The 14,824-nt window shown below is 44.0% G+C and overlaps 1 protein-coding gene across 1 annotated transcript; it reads left to right on the top strand.

The window, feature by feature from the left end:
• The first annotated feature begins 186 nt into the window (after positions 1 to 186).
• On the top strand, positions 187 to 4,411 carry SERP1 (stress associated endoplasmic reticulum protein 1). Its single transcript, XM_044432995.1, has 3 exons — positions 187 to 501; positions 1,001 to 1,076; positions 3,018 to 4,411. Exons 1-3 carry the CDS (start codon positions 418 to 420, stop codon positions 3,056 to 3,058), a joined length of 201 nt encoding a protein of 66 aa, XP_044288930.1. The 5' UTR covers positions 187 to 417; the 3' UTR covers positions 3,059 to 4,411.
• The last annotated feature ends 10,413 nt before the right edge of the window (positions 4,412 to 14,824 follow it).

Raw genomic sequence — 14,824 nt, 5'->3', positions numbered from 1 at the left:
GCCTGTAAAAAGGCCTCAGGAGAGGTTGCCTGTCCGAGCCGAGCCCTGATTGGACAGGAGGACGCCACAGGGAAAGACGCGAGGCTGTCGTTGTCTCCGTTGCCCTGAATGCAAAGGAGCGCGGGGAGGTGGAGGGGATGATCGCTTCCTGGTGGCGGCCCCGCCTCTGGGCGATGTGTTTCCGGAGGGCGGGGCCTGCGTGAGGGGCAGTTGCTGCTTACGCGGCGGCTTTGGCTGGAGAGGCGCAGAAAGGCGAGTCGGGTCGGCGAGTTCTTCTCGCTTGGACGTCTGCGCGGAGGTGCTGTAGCCCGGTCGCGGCGCCAGTCGGTCGGACGGTCAGCGCCGGTGCAGCGGTGAGGCAGCGCGGCTCGGTACAAGAAGAACCAGGCAGAGGCGACGGTCGCAGCAGCGGCAAAGATGGTGGCGAAGCAGCGGATCCGGATGGCCAACGAGAAGCACAGCAAGAACATCACACAGCGCGGGAATGTGGCCAAAACCTCGGTAGGGACCCCCTTACCCCCCGCCGTGGGCCTGCTTCATGGGGCGGAGGGACCCTTGGGCGCCTCGGTCCCCTTCACGGAGGCGTGCAAGCCTCGCCTCCGGAGAGTGTCCCCTTCCCAGTCCCCCGCCTGTCCTCAACGCCCGGCGCGGAGAGATAGGGGAAGCTCCCCTGGAGCCCTAAGCGGGCTGGGGGCTTCATGAATGACCTCCTCCTCCCTTTTTTATCTTACGTATGCGCGCTTGCTGGAAAGGAAGCCCTACTTTGACCAATGGGGCTTACTCCCGGGGAGTGGCAACATGAGAGGGTCGTTGCCCCAATCTTCTCGTGGACTCTGGAGACTGGGCTGGGGCTGGAGGCGTCGGGGGGGGTGGGATTCAAGGGGGAGAAAGAGGACGATTCCGTGGACAAGGAAGATAGCCCGTGGGATTCCGTCTGTGGAGCACCCACCCAGCCACCTACAAATCGTGAGCCCCCCTGATCTACTGGCTGTTCCCACAGAGAAATGCCCCCGAGGAGAAGGCATCGGTTGGGCCCTGGCTGTTGGCATTGTTCATCTTCGTGGTGTGTGGATCTGGTAAGTGTGGACTGGTTGTAACTTGGCCAGACCAGTGTTTTCCCTGTCTTACAGATCCCCCCACTCCCAGAATTGAAATGGGGAAGAGGTCCATTGTTTAGGTTTTTATGCCATCCTTCCTGACCTAGTGCCCTCCAGATTTGTTGCTCTTCAGCTCCAAGCATCAAGTTGTTCAGCATATCTGGAGGGGACTGCATTGAAGGTGACTTTAGCTCTTGTGAGTTCAGGCTATATGACAAACCTTGAGCATTTTATTACTTTTAAATTCAAATAAAATACAACATCTCCCTTGTTTACTTCTCAAATGCAGTATCTTTCCCTTCAGTAGCTCCTGGAGTATCCAGTACTTCTAGTTCTTCGGTTATTGATATTGTGATAAGTTCAGTCACATGAGCAGGCAGAAGGTGCCAACTTTCCCAACATAAGCTATTTTCAGTGATGTATTAAGAACACTGAGCTGTTATTGTTTGTAAGGTGTTAGAGACAAAGTCCTACTTGTTCAATGCAGGAACTTAGAGTCAGGACTGGAGTGGGATGAACAAGCTTTATCTTAAAGATGGTAACTGCCATCTTGCCAAGCCTTTGGATGAGGGTGGAATATGTGTAGAGCATTGGGGAGGGGGGCTGGGTAAAGAGAATTACATTGGCAAGGCAGACCCACAAGGTAGAGCTCTAGGTAGGTACTAGTTGAGCAACTTTAACATTGGATGTTATTTGGTAACAAGGAGCTTCAGTGTAGCTGTAAGTTTCAGCAGCAGTGACTCCTTCATCATTACTAGTAATATTACGTTTAAAAAATGCTTAAATTGCTAAGCAGTGCATGATATTTAATAAAAGAAAAGTTGTCCTCCACAGATCCCATTTCAGTATTCACAGCCAGCTTATAGCAAGGCTTTTTGCCCAGTTTCCTGCAAAATATAAAGACATCCATCTTTATATAAGCCGAGAACAACAAAGAGTTACATGAGAGACTGTGTAAGCATCTTTTGAAGTTAGTTTCATAATACTGTCCCAAACGTGTACATGGAAGTAAGCCAGGCGACCTTGCATACTCAGTGGGATTTGCCTCTTAATATTAAGGTTGTGCCCTTTGTGGCTTGAGCTCACTTACTTAAATAGTCAAATTACATGGAAGGTAGTTTTGCTGTACACCAGGTGGCTCAGGACAAAGGAGAAAAAAAAGTTAAACAGGCTTCCTGAACTCTGTCATGAAGACTGATAGTTCACCTATTTTGAATTCTGTTACTGAAAATGATATAATAAAACTATATTGGGATTATTACCTAAGATATGAAGTTTGTATACATGTAGAAAGTGAACAAAGCATTTTTACTGACAAATGATAAAAAGAAGGGATCTAAAATCTTACTGTGGATTCATAGCTGATTTTAAGTGACAGGTTTATTACTTTCCAGGGTAGCTGATCTGAATAAGTAGGAAACTGTTTTCCAAGTAATAGGTTAGCTGACTCAAGAAGAGCAACTTACTATAGTAGGATGACCAAAGGACTAGAAGTTTTATCTTGGAAAACTGTTACGATTGTGTGGTCTTATGCACACTTGCTTGGGAGTTTGCTGTATTGAATGGTGGGACTGGGAAAATTTGGGTAGGGTAGAGTTGAAAGTCTCACAGATAAAATTATTAATACTAGTTTAAATACCTAAGTTGCAGCTAGGAAAATTGGGTCATGTGTGATAGGGATTGCCATATGGATTAGCTTACCATTTGCTATTCCTAATGTCATTTTCTTTATATAAAGCAAGGGATGGCAAAATTCTATATTTTGTACAGCTTATTATACTCTAATTGAACTTTTTGGAAACTTTCCTAAAATTTTTGTGAAGCTGCCAACAGCTTTGTCAATATCAAGAAATCTTTAAGATGACAAAGTCAGACATTAGCTGTTTGGTTACCAACATCTGAATCTGTTTTCCTTTGCAGCGATCTTCCAGATTATTCAGAGTATCAGGATGGGCATGTAAAGGAGCTGATGTTTAAACAAGATAATTACATTTCTCCTGTGAACTATGAACTCTCATTCCTGATGTTTGATAACTTGGAATTTAAATTTGCTGTCGTCTTGCTTCTAAAGAACTTTCCATGTTGACCATATGTCATTCCAGGTTCCTTCACAAGTCATTCCAGGTTTTCTAGTCCATGCCACAGTGCCTTGAAAAAGCACCACATGTATAAAGCAATAAAGAGTTATTGTTAACTTACAATTGTGGACCTACTTATTCTGTGAATCAAACTCATGCTTTATGTTGATATATTAAAGTGGAAGCAATGTAGATACTTAGTGGCTGCATCATATGTAAACACTGATCTTTGTTAAATCTTCTGTATAAATGGAAGTGTTTTTATTTAAAATGGAGAAGTTAAAGCTTGTCAGATAGTGACTGTATGACTAGTTCAAAGCACACTCATGCAACTCAGTTAGCGGATGTGCTGTGGTTTTACTTATCGAAAAAGAAAATCTTACATATGTGTAGCTTAGTTTTACTGTAGCATGTAGCAGCTTAACTCTTGAATGATTCTGATAGAAGACTTTATCCTATGCTGCTTGGGAGATTGTTTGATAAAACAATGTAATGTAAAACCAATTGTTTAATTGACCATAGATTACATAAAAGAACAAAGCTCTTGTCTTAAAATGCACCAGAGGTTTCACAAAATGCTTAGATGTTGTTGTTGTTTGTATTTGAGTGTCAGTGTTTCTTATGCCATCATTCCTTTGAATGATGGGGTGGGGTGGTTGATACACTTGGGAACAACTCAAGCTAAAGATAGGATAGGGGTGTAAAATATTACCTGGTGACCTGTTCCATATTATATTCACAATAATTTATCAAGCACTAACATGCATGCAGCCTGAATACTACCCAACTTCAGCTGAACAAGTTAGCAGGTTAAATATATACTGCTGAGTCCAAAATTTTAATATTGCTGTAACTGAACAGCATGTTAAGTTTAAAGAAATCAGCAGATTGAGGTAAGAATAAGTGGGTTACATGTTCACAGTGTAGTCGTCATAAAAATGAAACGTCCTTGCCACTACTAACAGTATCCTTGTTGCATAGTACCAGCAAGGTAAAAGACGAAGTTTGGCACTTTTCAGGGAATACCTTGTAAATAGGTAATTCGATCACAAATAAACTATTCAAAGGGCTGAGTGAAAAGTTAACCAGGTAAATGACTCTGTAATTTGGCAGGGTTGTATGATAGGAGACTGGACAGCTGTATTTCTTACCATACATTATTGGGCACATTCTGTAAATGGGAAATGCTTGTTTGTAATCTAAGAACTATTTCCAATAAATTTCTTTAAAATCTGAGATGTGTTAAGCTTTGGAAGTCCTTAATTTAACTTACATGTAGGCTTAATTTAATTCATTTCCCCCCTGTTTGGATTACAGGGTCATCTAGGTTGATTAAGGACACTACTGGTTGGCAGCTGGTGTAAGTCCCCTTCACGGTGCCTGTAATGCCAGTACTGGGTGTTTTCCAGGGTGTTCTTGATGAATGGTGCAACAGCAGGAGCAAAAAAACCTTATTTTAAATTCTAGTCTTAGAGTTAATTTCTTTATACAAATGTAAAGTTACCCCAACAAAAGATGTGATGCACATCAAAGCACTTCCACTGAATTCCGTGGAGAGTCAAATTGCACTGCTTGCTGCTCTGCCAACAGCCATACTGGAGTACAGCATTCAGACTAACCGCAACCAATTGCAGTGTATCCTCGGCAATACAGAAATCCCCGATATGTCAGGGGATGCAGAAACATGGAGCATAAGGCTCTATAGGTGCCTCCTGTCAAAAACCGTTGAAGCTTGCAGGTGGAACTTTCCTGATGGAAGCTGTGGAGAAATGTTCAGGCATCAGAGATCTCAAGTAGCTGAGGAGACTTGGGACTCCCCATGCAAAAGCCCAGCTGGGAATTTTCGCCTCACCACTGCAACTGCGGCTACGTGCAACCATTGTATTTCACTCAGGTAAGCGAATGAAGATGACCAGAAAAAGCTGCTCTAGAACATAGCAACTGCATATTTGTCCCATATAATTTCTGCTCCCCCTAACGGAATAATCACCTTGATTTTATGTAAACATGCCTCTTAATGGGTAGCAACAATGTCTCACACAGGTTAAGAATGACCATGCAGAAAGATGGAGGAGTTGGTGCCCATGAACCATCACAAGTTCTGTATGATGGGTGCTCTGTGCCAGCCATTGTGGCTCCTTGTTGACTGCTCATCATTCCCTTGGCTTAATGTGGAGTCACATTCTGGCTTCATGGAGGGCAGATAGAGTACACAGAGTCTGGCTACAGCAGTATGCTTTCTTACCTAAGCAGCCAGGCCCACAATCTACATGATGTAGCAGCTGACCATTGCTGTCCTTGTGTCTCTCTTGACTATTTCTAGGCAGCATTCAAACAGGTGCAGCAGCTAAGATAATCCCTATTCCCAAGGCTGTGCAAGAAACATGAAGTATGCAGCAAAATCTGATTAAATCTGTTCTATGGAAACGAAAATTCTTATGTTCTGACGTGTGTTTCTGCATAGAGCAAGAGTGCAGAACGCCTTTAAGCCTGAGGACTAAATTCAATTTCTGAGACGCTCTTGGGAGCCACAGTCCAGTGATGGGAGGAAGTGGATGAAAGCAAATTGTGTGTGTGTGCAAGGCAAAAACACCAATACCAACATACTGTTTATACTGGCAACAAATGCTAAAACTTAAGAGAGGCATCTCAACATTGTGGAGTGGAGTGGGTGAGCCGCACAAAGGCTAGGGGACTACAGATTAAAAGGTAGGAAAAATATGTGTTGGAGGTACCCAGGAGGGCCCACCTGTGGCAGAGGGAATAGATATATTGCAGCAGTTTGCTGAAGGCTGCACAGCTGACTGACTACCCTCTAAACAGGTTTGTGCCCATGAGACCATCAGCTTCAGATTCCTGACACTGATGTGTTGTTCATCTTTCTAAGCTATTTGGATGACGAAGGGCTGCTCAGCATATTTTGAGATGACATCAGACTGAATGGGGTAAGTATTACCGTAGACGGCAGGGGCAGAATTCAAAATTATCTTGAAAAGACAGAGAACGGGGTCTAAACTAACAAAACAGTTCAACAGCATCAAGAGTAAAGTTCTGCTTGCAAGGAAAGAGAGCATGCATAAATATACATATATGTACTGGCTTGACAACAGTACATACATGAAGAATCTAGGGGTCTTGGTAAAGCATAAACTAAGCATGAGTTCGGAGGCGAAGAGGCAGCTAAAGAGCTTGGTGCGTCTAGGTAGCACTAAGCGCGATGTGCAGATCACCGGAAGCAAAGGGATTTAAACCAAGGTGTGCAGATGGTTCCCCACGGTGGTGATAGATTCAGCATATGATGCTGGGATGCCTGGTGGGCTGTCTGTTCTGCACGGGGTGAGGCGGCTGGGATGAGATCATGGCAGTGTTTTCCCATGGTCCTGTGTGGGTGACTACTAGGGTATTATCCTGTGATGGGTGTGTCCTGGTGGTGTTGCCCTCATTTGCTGGGCACTGGGCGAGGGTGGTTAGCTATGTTCTCTAGGCTGAACTGTTGTATTCTTACCTCTGCTCTAAAAGAGCAAAGGAGTTACTCCAGAGACAATAGCCAGGACTGCTAAATAGGGCTGCCCTTCTATACACATTTACTTGGGAAAAAGCACCACTGAATACAGAGGGCCTTTTCTTAGGAAACAACAAAATAAGGTGTAGTGCTCCTTATACTGAGTCAGACGACAAGCTTATCTAGCCCAGTACTGTCAACACTGGCAGAGGTTCTCCCAGTTTCGGGCAGATTTCTTTCCTTGCCTTACCTGGAGAAGCCCAGGCTCAGCCCTGGAACATTCTGCAGGCAAAACGTGTTCTGTCACAATAAACGATGGCCCCTGTCAGGCTGCAGTGTTTCAAAACAATGGTCAGCTCAAGATAATCTAACAGATCTACCTATCTGCCTATCTGTAGTTAGAGGACGAAGACCTCTTGTTCGCTACAATTTTTTCTCATAGCTGGCTACACAGGGACCATCATAAGCTTGCCAGGAAATAGAAGAGAATGTACCTGTATGGTATGGTCAGCAGCTTGCCCAGACTGACTTCCTGCTTGTCTTAAGCATATGGGTTACTTGCAAGCCATGAGACTTGTGCAGTCTCATGAGATTAGGTGTCCCCTCAGTCTGCAGAACTAACACCACGGGGGGTAGTATTGCTTGTATTGCAGTCCTTATTTAGTGACTGAAGTAGAGAGAAGCTGAGGGATAGGTCAGTTTTATGTTAATCTCAGTAATGAAAATCCACATAAGACTGGAGACTCTGCTTTGTTGTTCTCGCACCTTCTCTATTGAATGATACTGCCTTTGTTTCGACATGGCATATAGCCAGGGGAAATCAGAGGACATCTGATACGGCTTCCTCAAGCCGTGCTTAGATGAGAAAGTCCCTGTTTAAACTATTCTGAGCTTTTTGAAAGAAGAGGATTCAAGTGTAAAAACCATATTCTGGACTTGTTTCTATACTCCAGTGAAAAAACTTTTTAATTAACTTTATAGCCAGTTGTACTCAGATAAATAGATAATTTAGGACTAAACATACAGCTCCAGCAGTCAACTGTGGTTCCTGCTTGATGAGCAAACTGGTTAAGCTATAATTGTGCTATGAAAAGTAGTATTTGGTGCAAATCGACTCATTCCAGGATGAGCAAGCTATTCTGACATAACTGCTCTTCTGAGTGGAAACCATTAAATTTCTGTCTTCTAGCCAAGACCAGGCATGTTGCCAGTGCCAAATGCTGGACACACAAGTCATAAGGAATAGTTACTTCTCCCAGAACTTTAGGGGCATTATCAAGATGTCCCTGATATAAATTAGCACTATATACCTATTGTGCAAACTGGAAGGAAATTTTATCTTGTAGCTCAGTACTGAAATGGCAGGAAAATGTCCTGCCTACACAGTAATAAAACTATTCTGCCTTCTTGCCTTTATTAAATAAAAGATTATTTCCATACCAATATAGATTTATTCAGCTGTTTGCAAGCTGCTTTTCTGCAGGCCTAGCAGTATAGACTGGCTGCATCTGTTTCATTGTAAAAATGTGGCTTTAATTTTTAATGTTTTATTTTTAATTAATTTTTTGCTTTATTATGTTATTCTGTATTTTCCATTATTGTGTTTATTACTGTTGCTCACCACCCAGAGAGATCTTGCTACTGGGTGGTATAGAAATATATTAATTAATATATTGGTCATTCATCATTCACATATTTATTGACAATAGCTGTTCAATTACATGGACTGAGTTGATTTTGCCTTTATATGACCGCATGGCAGCATCAAAATAAAGCCCCTAACACATTTTAAAGGCCTCAGTTATAGTTACTATTTAAGTCACTTCATATAATTATAGTAACCATTTGCAAAGTAGCCAAACTGCTGGATTCAGGGGTAGGCACTGAGCAAACTCAGTCTGAGAGAAAAATATGAATCTGTTCTGGGGGGCCCAAGTCACTGACAACCAGCCCAAAGTTCTGCTTGGGCACTTGTTGGGTAATTGTCATTGGCAGTAGCCAAAGTGAGAGAGAGGTTTTTGCTGGCTAGCTACTTTCCAGTTTGCACAATTAGACTGATTGTCCATGTTTGGTCAACATGACAACTCATAAGTACAACCCTCCCTTTAAAAAGCCAGAGTTTGGAGGGTGGCCTTTTAACAATAAACCAGCCTCCTTCTGCAATATGGTTCATATCGCACAGCACAACAACCTACAATGGCTTAGCACACACAACAGATTGTCATGTCATGCAAACCAGCTGCATTAATCTGTATTTTGTGTCCACTCTGGCCAAATAAGCACATCCTATTTTCTGGTAAGAAAATTTTGGTATGTGCTACTAAATACATTTGTTGTTTAATACCTTTAGGAGGCAGCATTTACATTATTATATTTTTATTTTACTTTAGTTTTTAGAGTTCTCACACCTGTGAGAAGTTGCTTTGTCAGATGTAGGATGTTCCAGGAACTTGATATTTTTAAGTTCTGGTGCAAAATCATCTGATCTGAACTTCTTTGGGCAGTTGTCCACTGGCTTTTGCATTTCCTAAATGTTCCGATACAGTTTTTAACCCAAAAAATAGTATCAAAGTGCATTTTGAAATGTGCATTTTGAGAGGAATCATGCCTCAAAGGATGTATTTATGTTACTTTTTTGCAGGTAAAGGTGTGGGGAAGCAGAATGCTATGAATACAGTACAGACTGAAAAATGAATGCATGCAAAAAGGACACAGATCAGAAAATAGCCAGAATCCACCCACTCTGGGCCAGAGCTAATTGTGCACTGACTTCACTTCCCTATTTTATCCTCTGTCCCATCTTCAGTTGCTCAATATCCTTTGTGAACTATCTTTTAATGAAATGAGGCAGGAGAGCAGAGGTGAACTCACCCTATAATGACACCATGGAACTTCTGGTTTTATTTTGCATCTCCCTTTTTAACACCTCCTGACACTGAATTCCCCACTCTTTTTTAAGCTGATATTTTCAGTGTGCTTTCAAGGATGATGGCCATTGCTTTCCCGGTAGTTTCTGCTAATTTAGGGCGCCATCTACTGGAGATGCCCACAATCTCCCACCACCTGAAGAAGGGCATGAAGGATGGGAGAGCATGGAAGCTAAGATTGCCTCAGCACTTCCTTCAGCTTCCAAAACACTTAGATGGCTCATTCCAGGCCTGCTGGTGCTTCACACCTGCTCATGAGGAGGAGGTCTGAGGCATCACCTGGATTCCTCCTATCCAGGTGGAACTTTGTTCCTCCTCTCCCTGGCCACCCACCAGTGGCTCCAAAGTCCTACCTGCAATGTTGCAGCCACAGCCAGCGTGGGAAGAACCGCAGCAAGTGTCAGGACAGAGGGAGGGTGCCCTGTCTTTGCAGCTCTGCTTCCAACCTCGGAGCACTTTCCTGAGGCCAGTCTGGGCCTCTGAATTTGCCATCCTTTTTTGGGTGTAACATTTAGAATGCCATTGAATGTAATCCATGAACACTGTAGGAGCTCAATCTGTTTAGGCTTTTGCTATCCTGAATAGTTTGGCAACTTCTGCAAACTGACTTGTCTCACTGGTCATCCTATTTACAAAATCATTCTGGATCCCAAGCAAATGCTTCCCAGAGTAACTTATGGATTTAAATAAAATTGAGCCAGATAACCATTCCTTTCTGAGCCTAAGCACCCTGACTGGAAATCACAATTACATTAAATCCTGATTTTCTTCAAAATGTACATGGTTCTCTCCTCCATCACATATTGTCCCTACACAGACCCTGTGAATTCGGTTAGCCGGAGAGTAGGGTCTGCCCAAGGACACCTTGTAGCAGGGCATTTATGATAGAATTGTTCCTGGCTGTAACATAGTTGTTATTCAAAAGGTTTGCACAGGGAAGCCTTTCCACCAAATGCAATCTCTGAAATTTGGACTGAGATGAAAAGGAATGAATACCTCCTTGCAAATGTGTTTGCACAAGTTACTAGCTTGCAAAATCCTCCGTCATCTATCCACTCACCGGTAAATACATGTAGTCAAAGGAAAATAATAACCCTTAAAACTTTAATATCAAATTTAGAAAGTCATCCATTTGGTGGATGACTAAATCTTACTACCAGAAAATAGGAATAGGCTTTCTTGGCCTGAGTGGGCACAAAATATGAGGGAACACAACCGGTTTCCACAACATGACAGCTCATCATGGGTGACAAACCAAGGTGTGTTGTTGTGCCATGAGAAGCTGGACTGTTTCCCACAAGGTGCTGTGTGGACACACAAAAACCCATGGCTTGTTTAAGGGGTTGTTGCATCCACAATGGATTGTTGCGTCATCCACACCAGAGCAACCAGCCTCACTGTGGGTGCTGGGAATCAACTAGGGAGCAGCTGGGCATGAGTGACAAAACCCCCTTGCCACTCTTGCCAAGCTTGCCCAGGCACCGGCCAGGGCCAACCACCCCACAAGCGGCACTTGGGAGCAACTAGCCAGGGCTGCCCGCTCTGCTGTGTTCACAAGCCAACTTTGCAGCTTTTTCCCTCTTCACTGCCAGGGTGGATTTGTGTGATGGGAAAAGGTGCTAACTAAGAGCACAGTCCTCTAAAGCTAGAACTTTAAATTCACAGAAGAATTGCTCTGAATTAGACAGGACTAAAAAGAAAATATTGTTATTCCATTTTTATATTTGTAGTATAGGAACAATGCTTTAACCTTTCTGAAGAGGGATGCAGATGTAAACACATGCAGAATGTCAACTTTCTCAGAAAATGTATGGGCTTAATTAGGGCCAGAGTTCACTTCTTGGAGTGACACGATTTCAGTATCCAATTGTGACACTGACAATAAAGCCCCTCTGGGCCCTCTCGACATATTTAGCTGGCAGGTCCTCTTACATCCTGCAACAGCTACAGACCTGCAGAAGAGTTCAAATACAGGAACAGGGTTCCTGGGGCGGATGGCATGGTTTTCGGGCAGTTTTACACTTCTGAGCACTCACATTTTGCTTAAGAATTAAGTCCTGGACTCTGAGCATACAAGCAGATTTCCCTTCCCATATCATAGTAAGCGACCCTAATCAAAAAAAGGAAAAGCAGTGGGTGTGATGGAGCAGATTTTTTTCTGGTCACTTCTCAATGATCAGAGAATCACTCGTCATTCAGACAAACAATACCACAATTTGGGCAGGTGACTTTCAAAGAAACATCTAACCAAGAGAAGCACTGTCAAAAGAGAATTGCAGGAGCAATTTGTAATTAAATTTCTTCTCTCCCAAGCACCCCTCCAGAGGCTGAAACATGGCACTGGTAGCTCTATTGTACTACGTAAAGGAAGAGTTTGCCTCTGGTCTGCCCTTATGATGAAGGAAGTATTGCCTAGTTCGCACAACAATAACCCATTGTGGGCTACTACCTACAGTGGGTTATCTTGTCATGCAAAACTGTTCCCGCAAGGGCAACAAGCCATCCTGGGCAACAAGCCACTCTGACAACCCAGGAGTTACTGTACTCATGACGGTTTGTTGTGTCATCTGTGATTTAGAAAAATAAACAAATTACCTGCACTTTGGATCCATTTGACGGCTTGCCTTTTGCCAGTTTGAGGATACAGTCAAAGAGAAAAATACCTGCAGCATTTACTGGGCAATGCCCTGCGTGAGTTTCTGCTGGACTTTGCAAGTGGGCATTCCCTAAAAATTGCCCACCCAGGGCTTCCCATTCGCACAACCATGCAACTGTGAACAACTGCAGTGTGGGTAAATAACTGGTGAACTAGAAATTAAGTTACATGGGGCCAAGCAACAGGTATTTTTCTCTCTCTTCTAGTGGACGGAAGTGTAGTCAGACAAGCAAAGACAATAAAATCATTGTTAGGTACATCCTGAAACACGATCCAGATGAGATTCTGCCTGAAAAAGATTTGTGGGCAGCTGTAATAAAGACATATTATTTTACTGGTATCTCCATTCAAATACTAGTAAGAATTATAACAGATGGCCTCTGCAAACTATTTAAATTTCTTTGAAACCTCTTGAAAGACCACTTTGGTCATGGATTACTGACAGTACTGTGTTGTTGTCATTGATCAGATCTAGCAATGGAATCGGCCCTTGATATAGCGCCTAAGTACCCTTACTGGTTTAGCAACATACTTTTAAACAGCTCCTTCCAAATGAAAACTCCTACAGTGACTTCTCTCTGAATGTCACACATTTCCTCCACACTTCTGCAGAGCATGTGAGAAATCTGTTCTGCATAAACTTTCTCCTTTTGAAACCACTCAAATTGGTGGCTTCACAACATCTTAATTCCATAATGTTAACTGTGTGTTTTATGAAGAACTACTTCATGTTATCTGTCAGAGAACAACGGAATGCTGCTTTTCTCGACAAATTTGGCAGTGGGAAAACAATCACTGTTCTTTCCCAGAGCTTCAATCCACAGGCAAAGCAACTCTGCTTCACTTGCCTGAGCAATCCAAACACACAGCCTAGCAACCCTCTTCCAGACTTTGCTTGCTTTCTTCCTATCCTATAGTCCCCGCTGCTTACAACAGCAGGAATTCTTTCCCCTTCCCAAGTTTACTTTCTTGTAGAAAATGAAGGAATGCAGATATCATGACTCTTCACAGGTGGAATTTATTTTGAAATTCCTCCACTTTTATTCTGGCACCGCATAGAACATTGCACTGGAAAGGTACAGACATTATAGGAGCTTTAATAGCCTGAAGTTATTCTAGCCTAGTAAAGACAGATCTGAGATGTGTGGTCTGCATGTTACTTGGGTTGGAACAGGGCAGAAATCACTCTTAAGGAGAAAAAAAGGCTTGTGCAACAGGCCATTATAAAGCACCAGGTTGCCTATGATTCACACCTGGCTCACCTGTTAGCATTTGCTGCAACAACCCTTATTACTAAAAGGTTATGTGCAACTGTGAACTGTAACTCTGTGCAGAATTATCTATTTCTCCACTTTAACACACACACACACACACTTCATAGCACAAAATTAATGCCTTAGTGGTTTCATAAGTAATCGAAACACTTCATCCCAGAGATAGTAACTCATCTGTCACTATCCTGAATGGATCAGGCATCATGCAGATGCCAGGCAAGGGAGTGTCCACTCCCTGCTTCAAATGTTGGCTGTAAATCCATTAGGTAGTATTAAGCCAGCTATTATCTCCACTGCTTCTCCACCCACTGTATTTGGATGATATTGATCATTCTTGCCAGGCTGTTTGTAAGGATTGCTGGGGGGGGGGGGGGGAGAGAGAGAGAGAGAGAGAGAGAGAGAGAGAGAGAGAGAGAGAGAGAGAGATTTACTCTTACAACACCTGTAAAAAACCCCATAACTTCCCAGCCTATTTAATGGGGAGTTGCACAGGTAGGGCAATGCACAGCAAGCATTTCCCCTTAGGCAAGGCAGCCTGGCCCGGCCTGGACCCCTCCCTCAGTGAGTCCATGTCCTCCCCACCATTGTCACCCCTGCTGCTGCTGCTCCGCATTGTGGCCCCAGCCTTATGGCCTTGCGGGGCACCTGCTCCTTTGCTTCACCAGCACCAGCACCGACCTGCCTCCAGCAGAGTCAGAGGCAGCAAACACTCAGAGATGGGTGCAGTGGACCTTTTCAGTTCCCCCCCACCGCCCACTTGGTGTAATGATGTATGTTAATAGTAATTTGGGCCAGGGAGGGACAGGAGGGCCTCCGAGGTGAACGACTGGCTTAGGGTGTGGTGCCAGAAGGAAGGCTTCGGGTTCCTCGACCACGGCACCCGGTTTCTTGCCAATGGACTTCTGACAAGGGATGGGTTGCACCTCACAAGGATGGGGAAAAGGTCCTTTGGAGATGCTCTAGCGAGCTTCGTCCGGAAGACTTTAAAGGGGGGGGGGGGGGGGGGGGATTCAGGTCCCCCAGGAACGTGTCTACACTGGACAAGTGTGGGGGGAGGATCAGGGCTCTGGGAGCAGGGTTTTAGAGATACTGCAGGGACTGACAGGACTCCTTCAGAGAGGGGCCCAGGTATCAGGGAGGATGGGAGGAAGGAGGAGGCCGGGAACTCCAAGGAAAGGAAGCGGTGGGAAGGAGTTGAGGTGCGTGTACACCAATGCTAGGAGCATGGGTAATAAGCAGGAAGAGCTTGAAGCTCTCCTAGGAATAGGAGGGTATGATCTGGTGGGAATC

The sequence above is a fragment of the Varanus komodoensis genome, unplaced genomic scaffold (genome assembly GCF_004798865.1).
Source record: "Varanus komodoensis strain SLA01 unplaced genomic scaffold, ASM479886v1 scaffold25, whole genome shotgun sequence".
NCBI lineage: Eukaryota > Metazoa > Chordata > Lepidosauria > Squamata > Varanidae > Varanus > Varanus komodoensis.
This window is presented reverse-complemented; position numbering and strand designations above follow the sequence as displayed.

Coding starts and splice junctions, on each gene's coding strand:
- SERP1 (XM_044432995.1), top strand. CDS start 418: ATGGTGGCGAAGCAGCGGATCCGGATGGCCAACGAGAAGCACAGCAAG. Junction 502..1,000: donor GGAATGTGGCCAAAACCTCG/GTAGGGACCCCC, acceptor CTGTTCCCACAG/AGAAATGCCCCCGAGGAGAA. Junction 1,077..3,017: donor CTTCGTGGTGTGTGGATCTG/GTAAGTGTGGAC, acceptor TTTCCTTTGCAG/CGATCTTCCAGATTATTCAG.